Source organism: Pelodiscus sinensis, chromosome 11 (genome assembly GCF_049634645.1).
Source record: "Pelodiscus sinensis isolate JC-2024 chromosome 11, ASM4963464v1, whole genome shotgun sequence".
Classification (NCBI taxonomy): domain Eukaryota; kingdom Metazoa; phylum Chordata; order Testudines; family Trionychidae; genus Pelodiscus; species Pelodiscus sinensis.
The window spans coordinates 48,445,978-48,467,113 of NC_134721.1; the positions used below are offsets into that span (position 1 = coordinate 48,445,978).

Genomic DNA, 21,136 nt, shown 5'->3' on the forward strand with positions numbered 1-21,136 from the left:
TTCCACAGGTTGACAACACGCTGTGTGAAGAAGAACTTCCTTTTATTAGTTTTAAACCTGCTACCCATTAATTTCATTTGGTGTCCTCTAGTTCTTCTATTATGGGAACTAATAAATAACTTTTCTTTATCAGCCCTCTCCACACCACTCATGATTTTATAGACCTCTATCATATCCCCCCCGTCTCCTCTTTTCTAAACTGAAAAGTCCCAGTCTCTTTAGCCTCTCCTCATATGGGACCCGTTCCAAACCCCTAATCATTTTAGTTGCCCTTTTCTGAACCCTTTCCAAGGCCAAAATATCTTTTTTGAGGTGAGGAGACCACATCTGTACACAGTATTCAAGATGTGGGCGTACCATAGTTTTATACAGGGGCAGTAAGATATTCTGGGTCTTATTTTCTATCCCTTTCCTAATAATTCCTAGCATCCTATTTGCCTTTTTAACCGCTGCTGCACACTGAATCTAGTTTAATCTTGAAGCCCGATAGATCTTTTAAGCCTGGTATTTTTCAATAAATTGATTACCTTAACCATAGCTGCCTCCACTGAACAATCAGGCACGCCTGGCCTATCCATCATTCCTGCCGTGAGGTAAGCCATGCTTTCCATTACATATGCTTTCTGAGCCATAAGGGCAAATTTCTCCTGCCAAACAGAAAACATACATTAACCAGGCACACAGATCGTTTCAGAGTCAGCTCAGCAGTCATATAATTTAGTGCGTATCTAAATGAAGCTTTCACACTTATTACATCACTAAGTACTAAATGCTATTTATAATACTGAATATTAATATTTTAAAACAAAAAACTTGCAAGTTTTAAGTTTGGTACATTAATACTTCCATACATTCCAAACATCAGCCTCACAAGCTTCTATACTAAATTTATGCAGACTGAATACCAGCAATCCAGCAACAGGTTTTTTTTTAAATCAGTAGCCACCACAAATCCCTCTCCCACCCCTGATTCAACAAAAATCATGAAAACAGGTGGAGAGAATCTTCTAACATAGGTTTCCAGTTCTCGGATTACCTGAATTAATCCAAAATCACTCAGTTTCTTATTGAACTGTTTTCTTGTACATGCATACTCTGCTGTCATTTCTTAAAAAAAAAACAAAAAACATAACACATCAATGAGTGGAATCTTTTTTAAAAAAGGTATTAATTTATTAAAACGAACTTCCAATAATTACATGTTCCCTGAATATGTAATCTCAGCTGTATGTAAATTATGCATCATGTCTAAAGAGCATAGACTTAATTATATATTTATTTTCATTTATAAATACGTTGACCACCAAATCTCAATGCCAGATTTACAACTCAGAATTCATTAGTGCAAAGCAGTTGCCTGAAAGTTTCCTGTAACATACAGAACATGCCATAAGGAAAGGGGAAGTTGTGAGAACATAATCTGTAATCTGTTGTGCTCTAAACCTGAGTGGACAGAGGATGCATGGTACAAAAGAAAAAACTAAAAATTTGCAAATAAAACTCTGCTTCTAAAAAGTTAGAATAAAAATCCTAATTTAAGAAGCAAAGAATGGTAGGAGCAATGAGATTTTTAAAAGCCTTATTATAGGAGAGAAATCCCATTAGCAGTTCTTTTATACCCCTCTATTGGGGGATTACATTAATATGTCTGTTTTCATTTAAGGCATTATAAAAATGAAAACACTCTGTGGTATTTTTTCCAATTCCAGAACCATTTACTGTTTATGAAATAGCTTCTGAGCAAGTAGTGACGTTCATTCAGTAATATTATTCTTACTTGAATTTACCAGTTGAAAGATACTTACTTTTCTTAAATTTAAAGAGATGTACATCATCTAAGGATTTGTTATGTAACACCTTTAGCCAGATCCCTACAGATGCAAGCCTTCAGATCTGAGACTACGCATAGGCTCCTGTATGATAAGTTTAAATTTCTATCTAACTAGTACGTAGGTTTTTATGCCATGCAATATCTGAGGATCTTTCAGTAGTTCATTAAGCAACACGACTACCTTGAGTTCACTAGATAACAGAGTAGAACTGGTAAAAAAATTCCTCAGGGAAACAGCTGTGTCAGAATATACTTATTTGACAGAAGAGAAATATTCCGCAGGAACATGTTGATTCTATCAAAACTTTCAATGGAAATGAAGCAGGCAGGCCAGGTTGCCTACCTGGTTTCCTGCCTGCTTGGCTCCACTAAAGCCCACCACTACCTAGGATTCTGGAAAGACAGATATCCCGGAGAGCATATTTTGATGAGAAAATGACAAAAGGGTCCGGCAACGGGAACATGCGTTACCCCACATAAAGTATTGTGGGAATTCAATTATGTGGGGGGGGAAAAAAAAAAAAAAAACACCACACGTTTTCGGAGCTTTTCATTACAACTGGAGAAAAAAACTCAATATTTTTTGAGACACAGAAGTTCCGAACTGCAGCCAGCACCAATGACGACTTAAGTCATGATTCTCAAAGCAAATATCATACCAAGCTAAAATCTCCTGTTTGATGGTATCTTCTTATGAAGCAGTAGCTAAGTTTGAATACAAGTACTAGGAAGTGACTGAAGATGTCATTTGAGATACTATCAAAGGGCTTGTAAGCAAATGGTGGTGGAGGTACTTAATACTGTTCCCCAGGCACAGGAATCGTATTTACCAGTACAGACCAGTGGTGCGCAACCTTTTTGCACTTGTGACCCCTGGGGAAAATTCTGGTTGAGTGGGGGGAGGAAAGAGTGTGGACCCTTTAAATACCACTCCACTCACCTCATCCCATGTACATAGGGCACCGAGCCAGGAAAAGAAAACACTGGCTGGCCTGAACCACAGCACTGCGACCTTCCTCCTCTCCTGCGGCCCCCCCACCCAGAAGACAGCCCACTGGTTACACACCACTGGCATAGACAATTGTTATAGTATAGGGAAATTTTGAGATCTTTCAAAAACCAGGGAGCGGTAACTGTTGATGGAAGGTGATTTTAATAGCTACCATTGTATGTAAAATTTGAGTATGGAATTACTTCACAATGTTCTTTTTAAGTCCAAATATTAAGGCAGCTTTCATTTTATATATATAAATATAGATATAGATATATAGATACACACACACACACACACATACACACTTCCAACGTCTGGCTGCTTTTAAAAGTAACGTAACATAGCTTTCAAAGGATGCTCTACTTCTAAAGTCATATCTGAAATGAATGCAGTTACTACAATGTGTCTTTGAAAGAGGTGTCATGTGTCTTTTTACGGGATGTTAAATTTTCTTTTGTAATGCAAGGATTGATGATTTCATTCCTCCCAGAAACGCAGTAAGCTTCATTTTACCTACCTATCAGTTTCTTAATCATTCCTGCAGATGCACTACCCATGCTAAATCTTCCACTGTTTAAGATATTCATAGCCACCTACAATAAAGAAATACAGGCTTTTATTCAATAAGGTACACTTTCAGTAAAATGTGCTCCATTTCTGTAAAATGCCTTAACTTTAAAGTTGGTAGATACCAGTGCACCTCCAAACTTCATTACGTTCCTCTGCAGAAAGTGTACCAAAAATGAACAAGTTACCTGCAGCAATACTTCAAAACAGAACTATTCAGAAAGAACATCAGATGAAAGACATCTACAGTGACAACATAAAAAAAAAACCAACCAAACAAAAAACAGGAAACCTAGTTATCAGAAGCTTGATGTTATTTTTTAGTCCTTGGGAATTTCATTGGGAATCCAGCAAAGGTGCTTTAAAGTCATGGCTAACAACAGAACAGGAATGAACAGAAAAGTGTCTCTGTAGAACACCTACAACTTAGTGCATTACAATTTCACAGTAATCTAAACTCTCATGAAACTAAATGACCAAAAATAAATAAATAAATAAATCTATCAAGAGTAGTAAGATAACACTGAATTATTGGAATGATATATCTATACATGGCTCACAATTGCTGGTTAACAAGCAAGGGAGCACAAAGCACAGACAGGCCTTGAAACCTGGGCTTGAGAAGCATTTGCAGAAGTTTCATGAAATGCAAAAATCTTGTTTTTCCATAGATTTTCACTATTTAACACTCACATGACAATTTAACTGCTTAAACCAGGGGTGTCCAAACTTTTTTCAAAGAGGGCCAGATTTGATGAAGTAAACATGCGTGAGGGCCGACCATTTTGCCTGACATTCTTTGAACCATTAAAATTAAATGCAAATTAACTATTTTATGCAAAGTTTATTGCAAACGGCATACTTTTCATTTCGTCACATGGATGACAAATCTAAACAGGTGTTAAATCACTCTGCCTTTCATATCTGAAGGCCAGATGAAAAAAAAATCCAGGAAGCTGAAATATATGTCAGGAACATTGTAAAGTACATTACATATTATTGGTAATAAAGGTTGTCTGTCAACTTTTAAGTTCAAAAAATATGAACAGGAACATAACACCAAGTATACATGTTGTGTCCAAATATATTTATAACTGATTTAGACCAACTGACATTAACTGAGATTTTACAATGTATTCATCTCAATACATATGGATTCGTTGGGGGCCATAAAAGATAGATATTGCCAAATTACCTGGGGGGCCGTATTAAACCGGAACACGGGCCGCAATTGGCCCCCGGGCCGGACTTTGGACATGCCTGGCTTAAACCTTAGCTACTGACAAAGTCTGATATTACTGAGGAAAGGTCAAAGCAACTTGAAAACCAGCTTTGATGCTATCAAACAGCCAAAATCCTCACTGCAGAAAAAAATACTAATTTTTAGAAAAATAAGCCAGTTATATGTACTGAACGTTGATAAATGGACATAAAAACCTAATTGTTATTAAAAGGGAGGGAACTGAAATTTGGAACACTGTGTTCAAAATTAGCACACACATTTTGTTAAAATGTTTTGGGTCACTGAAGAGATAATATGGGTGTTTGCCAAACAAAGTAAGTAAAGGTCACAGCTCATCAAGCTGAAACCATTACAATTTCAGGGTTTTGAAGGCTATACTAAACACGTCCATGAACAAGAAGATTTTAACTTCATGTTTCCATTTCTCCAGATTTCACTGCTGGACTAAAACTGATACATTTAGCCTACAGGGATGATAATCCTGCAGTTAAATGCTTTAACGCATCGGTTCAGATTAAGGACTTCTACATACAAACATTAAGTTTGCAGCAAGCTGGGGTGAGACCCTGCACTAGGCTGCCATGGTCATAGCTTATGTGTATACTAGTACTTTTGCCAGTGTAACACTTGTCACCTAGAGGTGTGGGAACCCCTCCTCTCCCAATGACAAATTACACTGACAGAAGTGCCAACGTGGACAACACTATTTCAGTGGAGAGGCTCTTCCATTGACAGAAGCTATTGTCATTCACAGGGATAACTGGCTGAGGTTCCATGTTGCTTTAAACTTTCCTCACTAATATCTGATACCCTTCCCACAAACTTATCAAGTTCAGTCTTGAAGCCCATTAAGTTATTTGCCTTTGGAAGTCTGCTCCAAAACTTTACTTTATAAGAGTTAGAAACTGTCCTCTCAATTTCAAGCCTCAACTTGTTAATGGCCAGTTATCTAAGTGTGGGAACACATGGACTCCTGATTTTTGTAGATGTCCAGTCACCACTGCTATGCAGTTTATGAACACCAAAGTAGCAAGTGAGAGATTGAACTGATAATTAGACTCATTTGCTAGCCATCTGCAAAACATGCAATGGCTGTGTTGTATTGATGCACAGAAGTAAGTGTCCTTTAACTCAGAGTACCAGTCCTCCTGCTCCATGTAGTAACTGAGCCTAAGATAGCCATGTAGAATTTTTTTTACTTCACAAATTTGTTCAATTTTCAGGACTATTTCAGATGTAAGAGACAACCTTTTGCGTTAGGGATCAGAAAGAAAGGGGAAAGGCTTCAGGCAGGGTCCATAGAAGGAAGCCCCAACAGAACCTCTACAGTCCCTGCTTGAAGAAGCAACTTGACCACCTACTGAAAAAGGTACTTGTGAAAGTGATTCCTGAAAAGGGACATGGAAAAGAGACAGGAAGGAAGGGCAGAAATGAACTAGATGCTATGGCCCAGTTCTATAGTGTAAGATCACTCAACGAATGTTATGTGGACCAGGCACTTAGGAAGTAAAATAATTTGTAAACAAAATGTAGAAAATGGATGGAACGATAATCCATGTTAAGTTACCATGTTAAGGCCATGTCTAGTTACCACACTGGAGATCAATCTTCTGGCACTAGATTTAGCAAATCTAGCAAGGACCTGCTAAATCTAATGCTGAGGGCACCCTTGGTATTCCTCAATTTGCTCCTATCAACCTCTGGCCATGGAGACAGCACCAAGCTCGGCTTAAGGTATGTTGACTCCAGCTACATTATTTACATAGCTGGAGTTGCATACCTTAAGCTGACCTTCCAGGTGTAGTACAGACCTGGCCTTAGAGTCTCTGCCTCTACTAGGCTTTGAAACTAACAACCCCCAGGGAGACCCTGAGCCTGAGGAGGGTTTAAGTCTTTCCTTCAGTACCAATGAATGGGACAGAGGAGTTGCAGACATTTCTGACATGCCCTGTGCCAAGGCTGAGATAGATGGGGTGCAAGCTGTGTGAGATGAGTCTGATGGGGAAGAGGGTGTGTCTGTGAAGTGCTGCCTCCCAGTGCAGCATCTGAGCTTACTGCTCTATCATTTTTTAAGCAGGATTTAAATCTGACAAAATGTAACGTGTCACCAATGCAGGATTCTCCCAAAAGTTTCCGACAGGCTGGGTGTGGCTCACTGACCATCACAGATTTCGGCATATATGGTATGGCAGGACTTACAATCTGATGAGCACAGCATTGTTTCAGTACAGGAATAAGATGAAAACTAGTCCCAAAAGACTTAAGATTCAAATCTGACAGAAACTAGCTAAAACTTGACAAATTACTTCCTAGTGACAATAGCATATACAAGGGATGCTTATGACAGCAAGTCTGAGATCCCACCAACTCTCACCGGTGGTGGAAAACCGCAACGGAGGAGAGTTGGGGTGATTCCTTCCTCTTACACCAGCATACAATGGCATTGGAGACAGGCGCTTGATCTGTCCAGTTAAGTAATGCTGAGGAATAACGTTTTCTGACAACTGTGCACTAGGTGCACATACACCTGCAGTGGAATAGACATGTGCAAGAATTAAAAGAACATCATTTGTTTTTATACCCAATTCTTAGTGATAATTTAGGGTAAATATTGTTTTATTGGAGAAGGTCCAGAGAAGAGCAACAAGAATGATTAAAGGTCTAGAGAACATGACCTATGAAGGAAGACAAAGAATTGGGCTTGTTTAGTTTGGAAAAGAGAAGATTGAGGGGGGACGTGATAGCAGTTTTCAGGTATCTAAAAGGGTGTCACAAGGAGGAAGGAGAAAAATTGTTCTTTCTGGCCTCTGAGAATAGAGCAAGAAGCCGTGGGCTTAAACTGCAGCAAGGGAGGTTTAGGTTGGACATTAGGAAAAAGTTCCTAACTGTCAGGGTGGTTACACACTGGAATAAATTGCCTAGGGAGGTTGTGGAATCTTCATCTGTGGAGATATTTAAGAGTAGGTAGATAAATGTCTATCAGGGATGGTCTAGACAGTACTGGAGGGCAGGGGACTGGACTCTATGACCTCTCGAGGTCCCTTCCAGTCCTAGTAGTCTATGATTCTATGTGAATATTCATTACATTTACGCATCAGACTTCAGTTCAGAAAGCTGATGAGCTGATACATTACTTGACACAAAAAAGGGTAGTTAGTTTGAGAATGTTTGAACTTTGTTTCATAAACATAAGAGAAAGGAATATTTTGCTAAGATCAGGATAAGTCCAAATCTTTAAATAAGGTTTACCAAAACCATCTGTAATGCTTGAAAGTTCTCTGTGATAAATATATGCCTATGGCAGTGAATTTAACAAGACAGGTAAGCAATGCATTTACTTATATTAGGATGTATTTAGTATTATCACAGTGTCCTTTGTGAATTACGCAGACAAGTCATTATTTTTCATATGTCTCTATTCAGTTTCTGATCAAAGTTTTCAGTATTTCCCCACTGAAATAAAGCTCAGGTTTGTATATTACCAGACAGACCCTAAATATCTTTTTAAATACAGACAATTGTTATATCCTGAACAAAGGATCACTTTCATATTCAACCTTCATTTCAAGTGTAATTTAAATATATCTCCTGAACAAATGAAAAAACTTACTTCAAGGTAGTTCTAATTTTTTGATCACCTGTTCCAGCACAATCAAAAAAATTTTCCAGTATTTTCTCTGCTCCCCTTGAAAACTACCTTGGTTTCTGGCATCTGAACTAACTGACTGATAAACTAAATACAAGAATTCAATTACTTGACCTGCCCTTTTCTGTAAATAATTTGCCCTTACTATCTCTTAAGAGTCCCTTGTGCCACCTTTATTGATTTCATGCTCTTTATGTACTTAAACATCCTATTTACTTTAATCTCTTTTCCAATCTTCTCATTCTCTACCTGTCCTTGTGTTCCCCCCACTTTCAAAACAACTTCATTTTCAGTCTTCGCTGCTCTCATGTACCTGAAATTACTCTTTCCTGGGCTTCATTTTTAACCTCTCTTACTCTTTGCAGTTTGTTAATCCAGATGATTTACAGACTCCTGACATATTTTTGGGTGGCTGTTATAAAATGCAGCCTTTGGGTATAGGCTACTCCATATCTTCACTTTTCCATTTTCTCTATTGATTATCCCATGAAATCGTACACAATATTTCTACCTTTCTCCACCCCCAATCATTTTTCTGTTGACATTTAGCATCTTTATTTCTCTGGTAATTTAAACACTAAGATTACTTTCACTGTAGCTTAATCCTTATAACTCTTATCACTGCATTCCATTTATGAAAATTCAAGAGCTGATTCTGGTTCTAATCTTTTCTTTTCTATAGAAAGGCTTCTTTCTGTAAATGTTAAATAAGGAAGCAGCCTGTCTCATGCTCACATATAAATACCCAGTTTTATGTTTTCACCCAGTTCACGCTTGGGTCTCTTAGCAGTGGCTCTCTGCCTTTCATATGGGTAGAAGCCTTTGTGATGATTAGCTGATGAGGAGCCACCTTATGTCCTCTGGCAGTTCCTGCTCTCCCCACTCCAACCCGCTCTCTTTCTGCCAGCTTTGTTTTCCTTTTCTTGTTTCTTTCCCCTCCCTACATCATCCTACTTGGTATTTTTGTGGCACTTCCCCACTCTCCTTCGTCCCTCCTCAGCTGACAGCTACATGTGGTTTAGCAGGGGAGTCTCCATTGACTACTGTGAAGGACTGGATCAGTACACTTCTTCAGTAATGCTAAGCGTCAAAGAAAGGCGCAAAATATAATTTTGTAGCTGAAGGCTGCTGCCTTGCACTTACATCCCTTGGCACGTAAGCTCTGCCTGAGGCAGGTTGGATGACTGAGGGGGTAGCTACAAGAGCAAGGATGGAGGATGGGCAAATTTCAAAGTGCCGCTACAGCCTCACTCACTGGTGCACATTCACTTTGGGGAAGACATGCACAGTTGTTCAATTTTCTCCAACGCTGCTGCTATCTGTTCTGTATCCCCCATCCCAGTTAATGAAATTTGCAACACTTGTTCTTTTCAAACCGTTTTAGTCATCTTGGATGGAAACAGTGAAGCATCATCTAATGAAATGGCAATAGTGGAAGCTGGTTTGTTACATCCACTATAGCACTTAAGAAAGGAAGTGACCATGAGAACAGAGAACATGACATGGCACAAGAAACCTGCTGTATACAAAAGAGCAATTCTGTCCTCTAATCTTTTTCACTTTCAGTGATTTAAGACAAGCAAAATGCAGGACAATGTAGCACTTTAAAGACTATCACTGATTTAAGACAGCGTTTCTCAAAGTGGTCCATGGAGCCATTCTGAGAAACCTGCTAACTGGCCTCTCCCATTTGTTTATTTACCAGCTCTGCAGCCACAGAGCCACGTGGTTCCAATTGGCTCCGGTTCACCATTTGCAGCCAGGAGGAGCCGCAGGAAGTGGCATGAGCCGGGCCGCTGCTTCTTGTGGTTCCCCTTGGCTACAAACAGTGAACTGGAGCCAATGGGAGCCGTGCGGCTTCGTGGCTGCAGAAATGGTAAACAAACGGGAGCAGCCAGTTAGCAGGTTTCTCAGAGTGGATCTGCGGACCACTTTGAGAAACAAGAGAGTAACAAATGTGTTTGTCCTTTTAAAGTGGTGCCAAACAACAAATTCTTTTCCCCAAAGACATCTTTGGGGGATGTTTAAATACAGTATTAAATTATTCTTCACAACTCACCTTAAATCCCCCTCCTACTTCTCCAATAACGTTCTCTACAGGCACTTTTGTGTTTTCAAAATGCACTTCGCAGGCTGAAATACAAATAGTGTTCAATTATTTCAAAAACCTTTTCACTGAGAGATACTATTAAAAGATAAAGCAACGTTCAGAATTTAACAACCTTTCTATACTAGGAGTTGGACTATTCCCAATCCAACACAACAGAATTTAATATACTTTGTCAAAGAAGCTAATGGGGAGAAAGCTCAGAGTAGGCATTTTATTTATGTAATGTTAAAAAGGTATGTCAAAATATCAATCTCTAATGTGTACAGCTCTAGTGGGACGAACTACATTCAAGCCTGGAACCAGATGAGAGACTGAAAGAACATAGATAACAATGATTGATAGGGAAGCATAAGAGCTACCAATCAACAGAACAACTAAGAGAAACCAGCTCCCATGGCAGCTGTACCATGGTAATGATGCTTATTATTGCATAATCTCAGTTTAGCACACCAAGGGGAATTTCCATGGCAAGATGAATGTGTCAGGTGTTTAGAAATGGATGACAGCAGATGAGAAGGATAATTAGTTAATGATGATTTGTAAAAGTTCATTTTGAACTGTCCTGGCATGCAACTGAGAAGAATGTCTAAAAAACAGGAACCCAACTCAAACCCCACCCCATCAAGTTAGAATGTAGTGCAATATCCAACCAGATTTGATTTGCTTGGGGATTCCAATACATGCATGAAACACACGTCTATGAAAAAATTGAATGCAAACTCTTCTTACTATTAGATCCTCGAATGCCCAGTTTATCTTCTGGCTTTCCACTGGTAACTCCACCAAAGGCTCTTTCAACAATGAAGGCAGTAATTTTGTCTGTTTTTACACCATCTTTAACAACCTCAGTCCTTGCAAACACAGTGAAAATGTCTGCAAGGCCACCATTTGATATCCAAATCTGGGGGAGGAAGTGGGAAGAACAAAAAGTAATTGTGTGCATGCTGTGGTAGGTACAATGCTTTATTATTTCACAACAGGAGCGATCAGGCTTTGAGACTATGACAAGACTATACTTCCAAACAGAGCAGACCAGAGGATAACAACTTCTTAAAACATGTGTTTTCCCTAACACTTTTGCCCTAGGAACAAGCTTTGTGAAAGCCGATTGGCAACTGGTGTACAGGAAGTCCTCACCATTCACTGTTTCGGTATCTGCAGCGTGCTGCACTGCACCAGCCCAAGCACATGACACAGCGTGATGACACTTTCAGTGCATTCTAACAGAACTGTACAGTAACAAGAAACGTCACCAGGAATATGACACAGTGAAACATAACCATAGATATAAATACCATGAGAATCACAATTCATCACTATTGTACATCGTCACTGCAAGAAACTAGAAGTGGGTAGAAAAGCGTGGCTGTTTACTGTTGGAAACACCCCACATTTCCCGTATTCACGGATTTCACCATACACAGTGATCTCAAGAACATATTCCCCACGAATGGTGAGGGCTTCCTGTACACTGTAGTGTCCTCAGGAGAAAGAGCAAATCACAGGTACTGGAGCGCCATCTGGATTGCTAGGGCAACAACAGGGAGGTGCAAAGTGACTGCCACCTTAAACCCCAGGTCCGGAGTGGGAGATGCGGGTCTCCACCCAACAATGGTGATGGATATAAAGCACAGGTGGGGAACCTTTTTTGGATCAAGGGCCACTGATCCATAGAAAAAAAAAAATCAGTTGGGGGCCACACACAAGTGAGAAGCAAAAAAACCAACCCAACAAACCCTCACTGATGTGGCTCCCAACTGAGAAGCAGACAGACTCCCCACATTCCCCTCATACGCCAGAGCCTGGGAGGCCCAGGCTAGTAGATTGTGTGCGCTCCAGCCCCACGGGGGAAGTGGAAAAGGCTGGAGTGCCAGATCAGGCTCCCCGATGCTATGGGGAGCCCCAAGCCTTGGGGGCTGGATCCAGGACTTAGGTTCCCCACCCCTAATATAAAATCTGAAATGTTCAGTGAACGCCCTCTAGGGGGCTGAGAGGGTCAAATTAATCCTGAAACCATGACTCCAGGTTCAAGCCTCTGTCTCCATTTAAGAATGATCTGCAATGGATAAAAAGGCCTGTTCTGAATCAGGCAGAACAGGGACTTACATTTGGGTCTTCTGCATGTCAGGTCAGTTCCCTAACAAGCAAAATTTTCATACATCAAAAACTTGATTGAAACCAATGTGTTCCACTAAATGCATTGTGACTTTGATGAAATAATATACATAAATGTATTCAAGTGTCCTGAGCAGCTTTACTTCCAAGTCTGCGTTTAAAGGAAAAATTAAGTATTCAACAAAACCTTAAGCAGAGAAGGGAGAGAACTGGAAAAAAGAGTCAGGCTTCATCCTCACCTGAGTGCTCACAGTGAGGGACAGCTTCTTATCCCCATGGAATAAAGCAGGAAACAGGATGGGGAAATGCAGAGAAGAGAGAGAACATTCACACAGCGAGAGCTTCCTCATCTTTTTTACCAAGGGTTATTTTCTGAGAAATAATTCCTTTTGGCCTCAAAACTAAATGAACTGTATTTTTGACATCATCCTCGACTAACTTGGGATCCTCAGACGTCAGATGAAACTGACAAGTTAAGTTCTCGTTTGGCAAGACGATCAGCATTGCTTCACGAAGTAAGGATGCTTTCTATAAAACTCACACCAGAAATAAATATTTCAGTTCATCACTCCATGGATAAATACCTTTGAGCCATTTAGTAAAAAGCTTTTCCCATCTTCACTCATGGTAGCTCTGGTCTGGATGGATGCTGCATCACTTCCACTAGAAGCCAAAATAGCAGTAAAAATGTGCTTAGTTTCCAACAATATAAGGGATAGAGATATAGTCCCAAAATTTCAAACTGATGCCTAAAAAGTTCAGTGTCTAAATAAAGGTGCAACTTTCTAAATCCAAAGGCTGCTGAAGAAATATATCTTCAACCGTAGTCCGCTGAAGAGAGCTTTATCTGGAGTTGCTCTTATTTTATATTGCATGGTACCATGCAATATTGGAAACAGGTAGAATGTTATAGAAATTAAACTCCCGAGAAGCAACTTTGCTTTGTTACATTTTTTAAGTACTTGAATGTAGAAGGGGGGGAAAAAAACCAACAGTCTCAACACATAGCTGGTTTGAAGCACAGAAGCAACTCATCATAAGTCACAGCTATATTGTTGCACATCCTGAAAGAAAGCAATGCACAACAGAAAGGAAAAGTGGAATAGTTGGCAGGCCTCACAAAATGAATATCGGTGTACTAGGGATGTAACAGTGTAGTCGATTTAACTGATAAGCAAAAGGTTACTGGTTAATGCTAACCCACACCCCACATTACCAGTACATTTTTTAGCAGATTGGCCAGCAGACTGGCTTAGTACTGACTTGTGCTGGGACTGGGATCAAATCCCCCACTATGGCTCTGCATTTAAAGTGTATTAGGAGCCAGACAGAAAAGCAGCCACGCTCACTTCCAGCTCACCCCAGGTCTGGGTGCTCGGTCCCCTCCTCACTCAGACAGTGGCTGCTGCCAACCATCACTGCTGCCTCTGTATCAGAGGCAGCCTCAGCCAACAGGCAGCTGGTCCGCAAGGGAAGCTGCTTTTTTCAGAGGTAGCAGCATGGGATAGCAGGGGGCTCCTCAGGAGTGAGGCCAGAGCGCATTGGCGGTCGGCCCCCACACACAGGGACTACAGACTGGTCGAGTAACCAATAAGAACTCCTGAGTTAATCAACTATTCAATTAACTGATATTTAACATCCCTACTGTGTACACTGTATATTGTTGTATGCTGACAAATGTAAAAGGTCAATAATATATACTTCCAGGGGAGCAATGAGGAGAATATGAATGTTTTAGTTCAATAAATTCAGACCCCTTTTCCTCAGTCACCCCCTATATACTGTTAACTACAGGTATGTATTTGTTGCTCTTGTCCAGGGGCTCTTGTATATTTCAAAGGAGGAATGTGGAGCTCTGCGTGCAGCCCAGGGCTAGCGGTAAGTTCCCCTCACTCCAGGCTTCACAAGGGTGCTTACCCTTTGAAATGCACAAGAGCCTTTATGGGACTCTTCTAGGTCAGAATCCTCTCCTGCACCCATGCCTCCTCCCAGATCCTGTACCAGATCACAAACTCCTCCTGGCCTACATCACAATCCAATCTCCTGAACCCCCTTCTGCATTTCTGCCCCAACTCACAACTAGGGATGTAATAGGATAACCATTCAAACAGTTTACTGTTAAGTCTGGACTGGATTCCACCACCTAGGAAGGTGGTGGAATCTCCAAACCTAGAGGTTTTTAAGTGTTGGCTTGACAAAGCCCTGGCTGGGTTGATTTGGTTGGGGTTGGTCCTGCCTTGGGCGGGGGGGGCTGGACTTGATGACCTCCTGAGGTCTCTTCCAGCTCTATGATCAGTTACAAGGAACTGTTTCACACAAGCTCCTGCCCGACTCCCAGGGAACTAGCCATAACCCCATGCGCTGGCTCTGTATCAGTGCCTGCATTGTGGGGTGGCAGTGGGGCCAAGAGACAACTTAAAAGCTGCCTCCCAGCACTCGCTGGCTCCTGTTGCAGACTCTGCTGTATAAAGCTTATACTGCACAGCCGGCTCCCCAGGAATGGGGCCAGCTGGCTCTGCTCCTGGGGAGCCAGCTGTGCTATGGGCTCTGCAGTATAAAGCTTATACTGCAGAGCCCGTAGCATGTAACTGCTGAGATTTTCAGCAGTGACACAGTTACCTAATTATCTGCTTTGTAACATCCCTAGTCATAACCCCCTCCCCGACAGCTCCTCCAGGTCAGAATTCTCTCCTGCACCCATACCTGCTTTGGACCCTGCATCTCCTCTTGGACCCAGATCGCCTGCCCCAAGTCACAACCCCTTCCTTCACCCAAACTTCCTCCTGCACCCCCCTTCCTTATCTTGAGCTCCCTTCTGCCCCCAGCCTCCATCCCAGGCCCTCACCTCCTCCATTAATATCACGGAAGAGTGCAGTCCTTGACCTCTTAGCAAATTCTTGGAGTGGCCCCCCATCAAACATTATCGCCCATCCCTGCTCTAGATGTTCCTTGGGCCTACCATGAGTGCAGGGGACTGGACTTCATCTCTCAAGGTTACTTCCAGTTCTAGGATTCTAAATACAGTCTCCAATTCCAGACTGAACTTGTTCAGTTTCCAAGATTAATATCTTAACCACAAGGTGTTAAAACTTTACCTGGAATGTGACAGTTGGGGTATTTTTGCCCCCTTCCCCTGATAAATGAAAGCCTGGTGTCCACCAATCTAAGCCATACACCCTTAAAATGCTGGGTAGCAAATGGAACTTTGATGTTATCGATTTGTCACCAAATAACTCAAATATTCCTTTTCTTTTCACAGATTGCATCGGTGTTCTAGATTTCATGTGAGAAAAACTTAATCAGCTAAAAACACATTGGAAGAATTTTCAAAACATGATTAGCACCTATTCTGCTTCTCTTCCTCCTGCTCCCAAGTGTCACTTCAAAAATCATGTTTGAACCATGTTTAAAAAAAAAATTAAAAAAAACCCACCCCCACACCCCTGCTAATGGTCCACATCTTCAAAATGGAACAAACGACAGGAGATGGAAGGCCAAAGCCTGGCTTATGATGGAAAAAAGTCTTAAACTATGGTGGGGCTATTGCATCATAACACTTCAGGCAAATAAATAAAGCACTTATTGCAATATGTTCTAGAAAATGCTAGTCTCCTCTTAAAAGTCCATACAGATCCAAAGTCAAAACCAGAGTTTACAGCAAAAATTAAAAACCCGATACACATTGCTCAAATGTGCTAAGGCTTTTCTTTGTTTCACTTCAAGAATCAAAGCAAAACCAGATACTCTGAGATTTGTAGGCAGAAACTACATACCACTTCTATAACTTACCTACAGCCAACCAAATAAATAACACAAGCTTGACAAAGATGCTGCCAGAAATCCATTAAAATTTTATACACCTTCAATGAAAGACTAAGGACTTGTTCATACAAACAATTAGTTCGCAGCAAGCTATTGTGCGAATTGCACACAGACAAGCACAAAGGTTTCTCAATACTGTTTCTGTTAGCTTCCTCAATACCTGGCTCAGTTTTTATAATTTTTCTCTAACTATCACAGAAGCAGAAAGTAACCAGTTCGGTGTTCATGGTGTCAGAATATTGCTCCTTCAAACAAGATTCAGTTTCACTGATAAATTAAGGTGTCTGATATGGCAAGGTTTGGGCCAATGTAGCCTAAATTTAAAAGTAATTGCACAGGAGCTATAGGTGAATCTTCTGCAGAGTAACATTTCAAAGCTGTATTAAAGCCATCTTCAGTTGTAAACTTCTGAAGGAACAACCATATAGTTCAGAGATCCGAACAACCTCCATTTCCAAAGTTCTTCTCTATCGTTATTGACAAGACCCACCTTAAAGTCACACACACTGAATAGATCTCATGTTGATAAACCAGTGCCATTATAACAAAGCAAACTAAACGTCATAAAATAAAACATTGTTTGTTGTAAAAATAAAGAGGTTACCTTCCAGGTTCTGTAAGGCAAAAAGCTGCAACATGCTCCCCAGATGCTAATTTGGGTAGATACTTTTCTTTCTGCTCATCAGTGCCAGCAATCAAGATTCCCTAATAAAGACATGAATAAGACTTACCATCTTGTCATGATGTATACAAAGTAAAAAACCATTCAGAGAATGTTTAATTCATAATATACAGAAAAATTGAACATTAAATGCATAATTGGGTGGTATTAAGATTTTAACAGACTGTTTGACATGGATGTCTAATAAAGCTATCATCATATAGCTGATCGATTGTATACATGACATAAGCTGGTATTAGACCACTTTTTTGGACAGGGTATTAGTAATCAACCATCAGCTGAAATCCTCATAGCAATTACTCTCTTTGAGATGGACAAAGTGAGCATGAAACATGAATTAGCCCCTTAGTCCTTTAGGTAGCCTGCTCTATTAGAAAATGCAGCACTTTTAGTGCCATTACTGTATTATAATAAAAAGGGCATTAAGCAAAGAACAAGGCATGATTTACTTATTTTTCAGACTGTTTCATATCAAACGAATATTTTTCTTTAGACCTTTATAGGCAGGGCTTCTTATCAAAGGCAGTCCAAGTTACAATCAGATGTTTTTAGACCAATGAAGAGGCTTTTTTGTACCAGGTTAGGATACAGAGTCTCAACAAAACTTTTTGATTGCTCTCTGGCAGTGGGAAGTGTTACCTGCAATTATCCCAGACTGGACACAAGAGGAGAATAATAAACAGTACTTTGTTCTTTTATGGCACTTTGCATTAGTAGATCTTAAATGACAAAGATAAGTGTATGGGAGGATCACTCTTGAAAAAAATTATAGCACACTAGCATGAAATAAAAATATAGCTTAATTTACTGTGCACAGCTGGTAATTAATTTTCATTTATTATTACAAATAAATTAAGATCCATCACGCACAATCTACACTTGAATGTAAGTTCATCCCATCTGGCCTCTCCAAGCCATGTACAACATTTAAATAACCCATTGTTACCTTAAGCCCTATTGCTTGATGAGCTGCCAAAGTAACTGCAATAGACCCATCTAGAGAAATTATTTCTCCTAAACGTGCATACATTGTATTTGAGAGACCAAGTCCACCTGAGGGGGGGAGAAAAAAATGTTTTTCTTTTGTCAATCAATATACATGTCACTGTTTTAAAAGACGTCCTTATAGACAGAAATACTTCAGTATAGAAAAACAAAAACAAACCAACCACAACAAGTTACCAGTGTCCTAAATGCTCAAAGAACACTAAGGAAGCCTTTAATAATACATTACTTGTAACAAGCATATTGTTTGCCCAAAAAGTGAACAACTCTCTATCTATAGCAATTCAGGAGGAAATCATTTTAGAAGAGACAAATCACCTTTTAAAAATTGCTTGTGGATATTTATTTGTCAGCGGTAGAAGCATAGATATTTTAGTTCTACCATGACAAGCTGACACTGCGCATATCCCTCTCGAATAGGGGTTTTCAAATGTTGGGTTGCAGCTCTACCCTGATAAGTGATGTTTTATTTACGTGAGAGTCCGCAGGCATGGCCACTGCCAGCTCAGCTCTATCCTGACAACTGGTGACCCAAAGTTTAAAAATACTTGCTCTAGAACAGACATGATTCAGTCCACTGAATGTTAGAAAAAGTCTACTGAATACCTGTTTACATCAAAGGGGCATTAGGACAAATTAAACTTATACTTGAAAGATCGTTCATCTGACACTGCGGTTTGGTTTAGAGTCCTTTAAAAGAAAGCCAGCTATTGTTCACGGAAAATCTTTTGACTCAACAGCTGCAGAAGCAGCCAGCAGAGGGAGTATAGCATTTAACAAACTTTACTCTCAGAACAATGCTGATGTCATTGTAGCTGGTACAGGAGACAAGAACATGAAGACTAAAAGCAAAAACCATGTTAGCCTGCACATCACAAGAGAAGAGAAAGATCAAAAAGAGTTCAGTTTTCTGAATGGGTACTAAATAATGGCAAAAGACACTATTAAGATGTTTAAATAACATAAAAATTAAATACTTTGAGAAACTATTTTGCCATGGGTGTGAATTTTTTTCCCATTCTGTGACCCTCTGTTGTAAATAAACAAACAATATATGTACAAGGAGCACAGAAAAGTCGGGCGAGGAGGAAAAAACCACAGCCATAATTTCATCTCATATTATGCATCTTTCCTTTGTATTTCCAGCATTCACATTAGGGATGTGAATGGTTAGCCAGTTAACAGGTAAGCCTCATCCTTTTTGGGTAAAGCTTATTGTTTACCATTAACCAGTGGGCTGGAGCAGCTCCCAACCCACCATGGACAGAGGACTGCTCCAGCTCTGTGGGGCCCACCACAGTCAGGGAGCACTCCAGCCCAGCCAGAGTAGCCCCCGCCTGCCCCCTCCCTACCCCACCCTGTTTAATCAGTTAACATTTAAACTGATTAACAAGGATTTTACATTCCGAATTCACATATGCATAATTTTGACACCCAGGGTTATAGAACTAATATTTTTCTCCTCAATTGCAAACCCAGAAAATTGTTATTAAAACGCAGTTTTCATTTTCATTCCCTTTTTCTAAAGTTTACAGGAATGCGGGAGCCAGCAAGTGGACCGCCCAAGGTGGGTGGAATAGTGTTCTCGCTTGTGCAGTGCCCAGCCAATAATTTCAAACAACAGAATTTACATATCATTACTTATGTATTTATTCATCTTTTTGAAAACCAATATATTTCCCAAGTACTGGAGAACGAAGCACTTTTTTAAATTGTCCCTCTGTACATTCCTTACACAAAAGTCTTAAGACTGACTATCAAAGTCAAATGCCAAAATTATGTTCATGTGTACAACTTTAATTATGCCCCCTTTCAAATTACAATATAGCCCATCATATACTATGAGAAGTTCATGTACAATATATTTACAAGTGCATAGTAGTGTCTTACAATATTGCTTTCCTGGGCTCAGTTGGTCTGATGTAACAGTCATTTGCACGACAAGCCATGGTTTACCAGGCTCACAGACCTACTACATGTTAAACAAACAGAAATCTCTCAAACACCTGGAAGTGTCTTCATTGCATTACCAGATATATACCACACTCCACAAAACCAATTTAATGCTTTCACTGAAACTTCTTCCACTCTTCAGATGTCAACTTTGGTCTCTCAGTAAACATTCATGTTTCAAATATCCCGAAGGCCTAAGAAGAACTAACTAATCTAATACCGCATTCTTTTAACTGTCGCTAACAACAGTCTGTTGAAAAGACTGCAGCAATGTGGAAAGCAAAAGTTTATTCTTTATCATTTTATGATGAACTTTGTTCTTCAAAAAGAACAAGCAGACCTGAGGCACCTTCCAGACTTAAAAATATACTAGGGGGCTGTGCCCCCTGTTCACTACACTCACTAACCCTCCCCCCCCCACCCTTGGGGGGGAGTAGGCAACTCCAGCTCTCCCCCCAGCCACTGGGGAAGGCTGTGCTGCAACAGTGCCAGCCTGGTCCCCTCCCCCACCCTGAGCAGCGCCAACCCAGGCCTCTTCTCTCTTCCCTCCCCCCTTTTGCTCTCCCCCCCCCCCCCCCCCAGCCACGCCAGCCCAGGCGCTTTCTCCCTGGGGAGGGGAAGGGCCGTGCAGCTCACAGCTGCCGCTATGGGGAGACCTCGCCTGGAAGGGCTGGGCCAGAGCCACGCCAACCCTGCTTTTCCCCCAGCTGCTGAGAAGGGGAGGGCCAGGCCATGGGCAGCCCAAGTCCTCCATGTAGGCCCTCGGAAGGGCCAGGGTGGGGCTTGTTTCTGCGGGACGCAAAGTGACATAATTACATCTCTCTGTCACCCCATAGGAAAAACTTTTTTTAAAAATACACAAGAGAGATTAGGTCATGAACTTTACCCACCAAAAAACAAGACTAAATGTATAAAGACAACTTTAACACTAAAGATTAGGAGAAGTCTCAAACCCAAAAGCAGTGTTTTATTCCAATGAGATGTTGTCCACCTAGCTTTTTGATAGTGTGTTTTAGTTACAAAAACCCCTCAAGATTCTTCAAGGCCTCACATGCATTAGAGATTTTTACAAGAGAATTCTCACAAACACTGTACTGATTCACAAGAACCAAGTGTTTGCACCAACCGAAGCCTTACTTTACACTATGCTCGCAAAGCCAGGTCCAGT

The 21,136-nt window shown here is 40.6% G+C and overlaps 1 protein-coding gene across 2 annotated transcripts in view; it reads right to left on the reverse strand.

The window, feature by feature from the left end:
- ACAD9 (acyl-CoA dehydrogenase family member 9) overlaps positions 1-21,136 on the reverse strand; it is a 47,410-nt gene that overhangs the window by 16,697 nt on the left and 9,577 nt on the right. For both annotated transcript variants that reach the window (XM_075939738.1, XM_075939739.1), the window contains exons 4-11: positions 17,957-18,063; positions 16,933-17,033; positions 13,091-13,169; positions 11,121-11,292; positions 10,341-10,414; positions 3,343-3,418; positions 1,037-1,107; positions 528-647 (exon numbers count right to left, since the gene is read on the reverse strand). In XM_075939738.1, the coding sequence (XP_075795853.1) occupies positions 528-647; positions 1,037-1,107; positions 3,343-3,418; positions 10,341-10,414; positions 11,121-11,292; positions 13,091-13,169; positions 16,933-17,033; positions 17,957-18,063 (800 nt within the window). The remainder of the gene's footprint in view (positions 1-527; positions 648-1,036; positions 1,108-3,342; positions 3,419-10,340; positions 10,415-11,120; positions 11,293-13,090; positions 13,170-16,932; positions 17,034-17,956; positions 18,064-21,136) is intronic.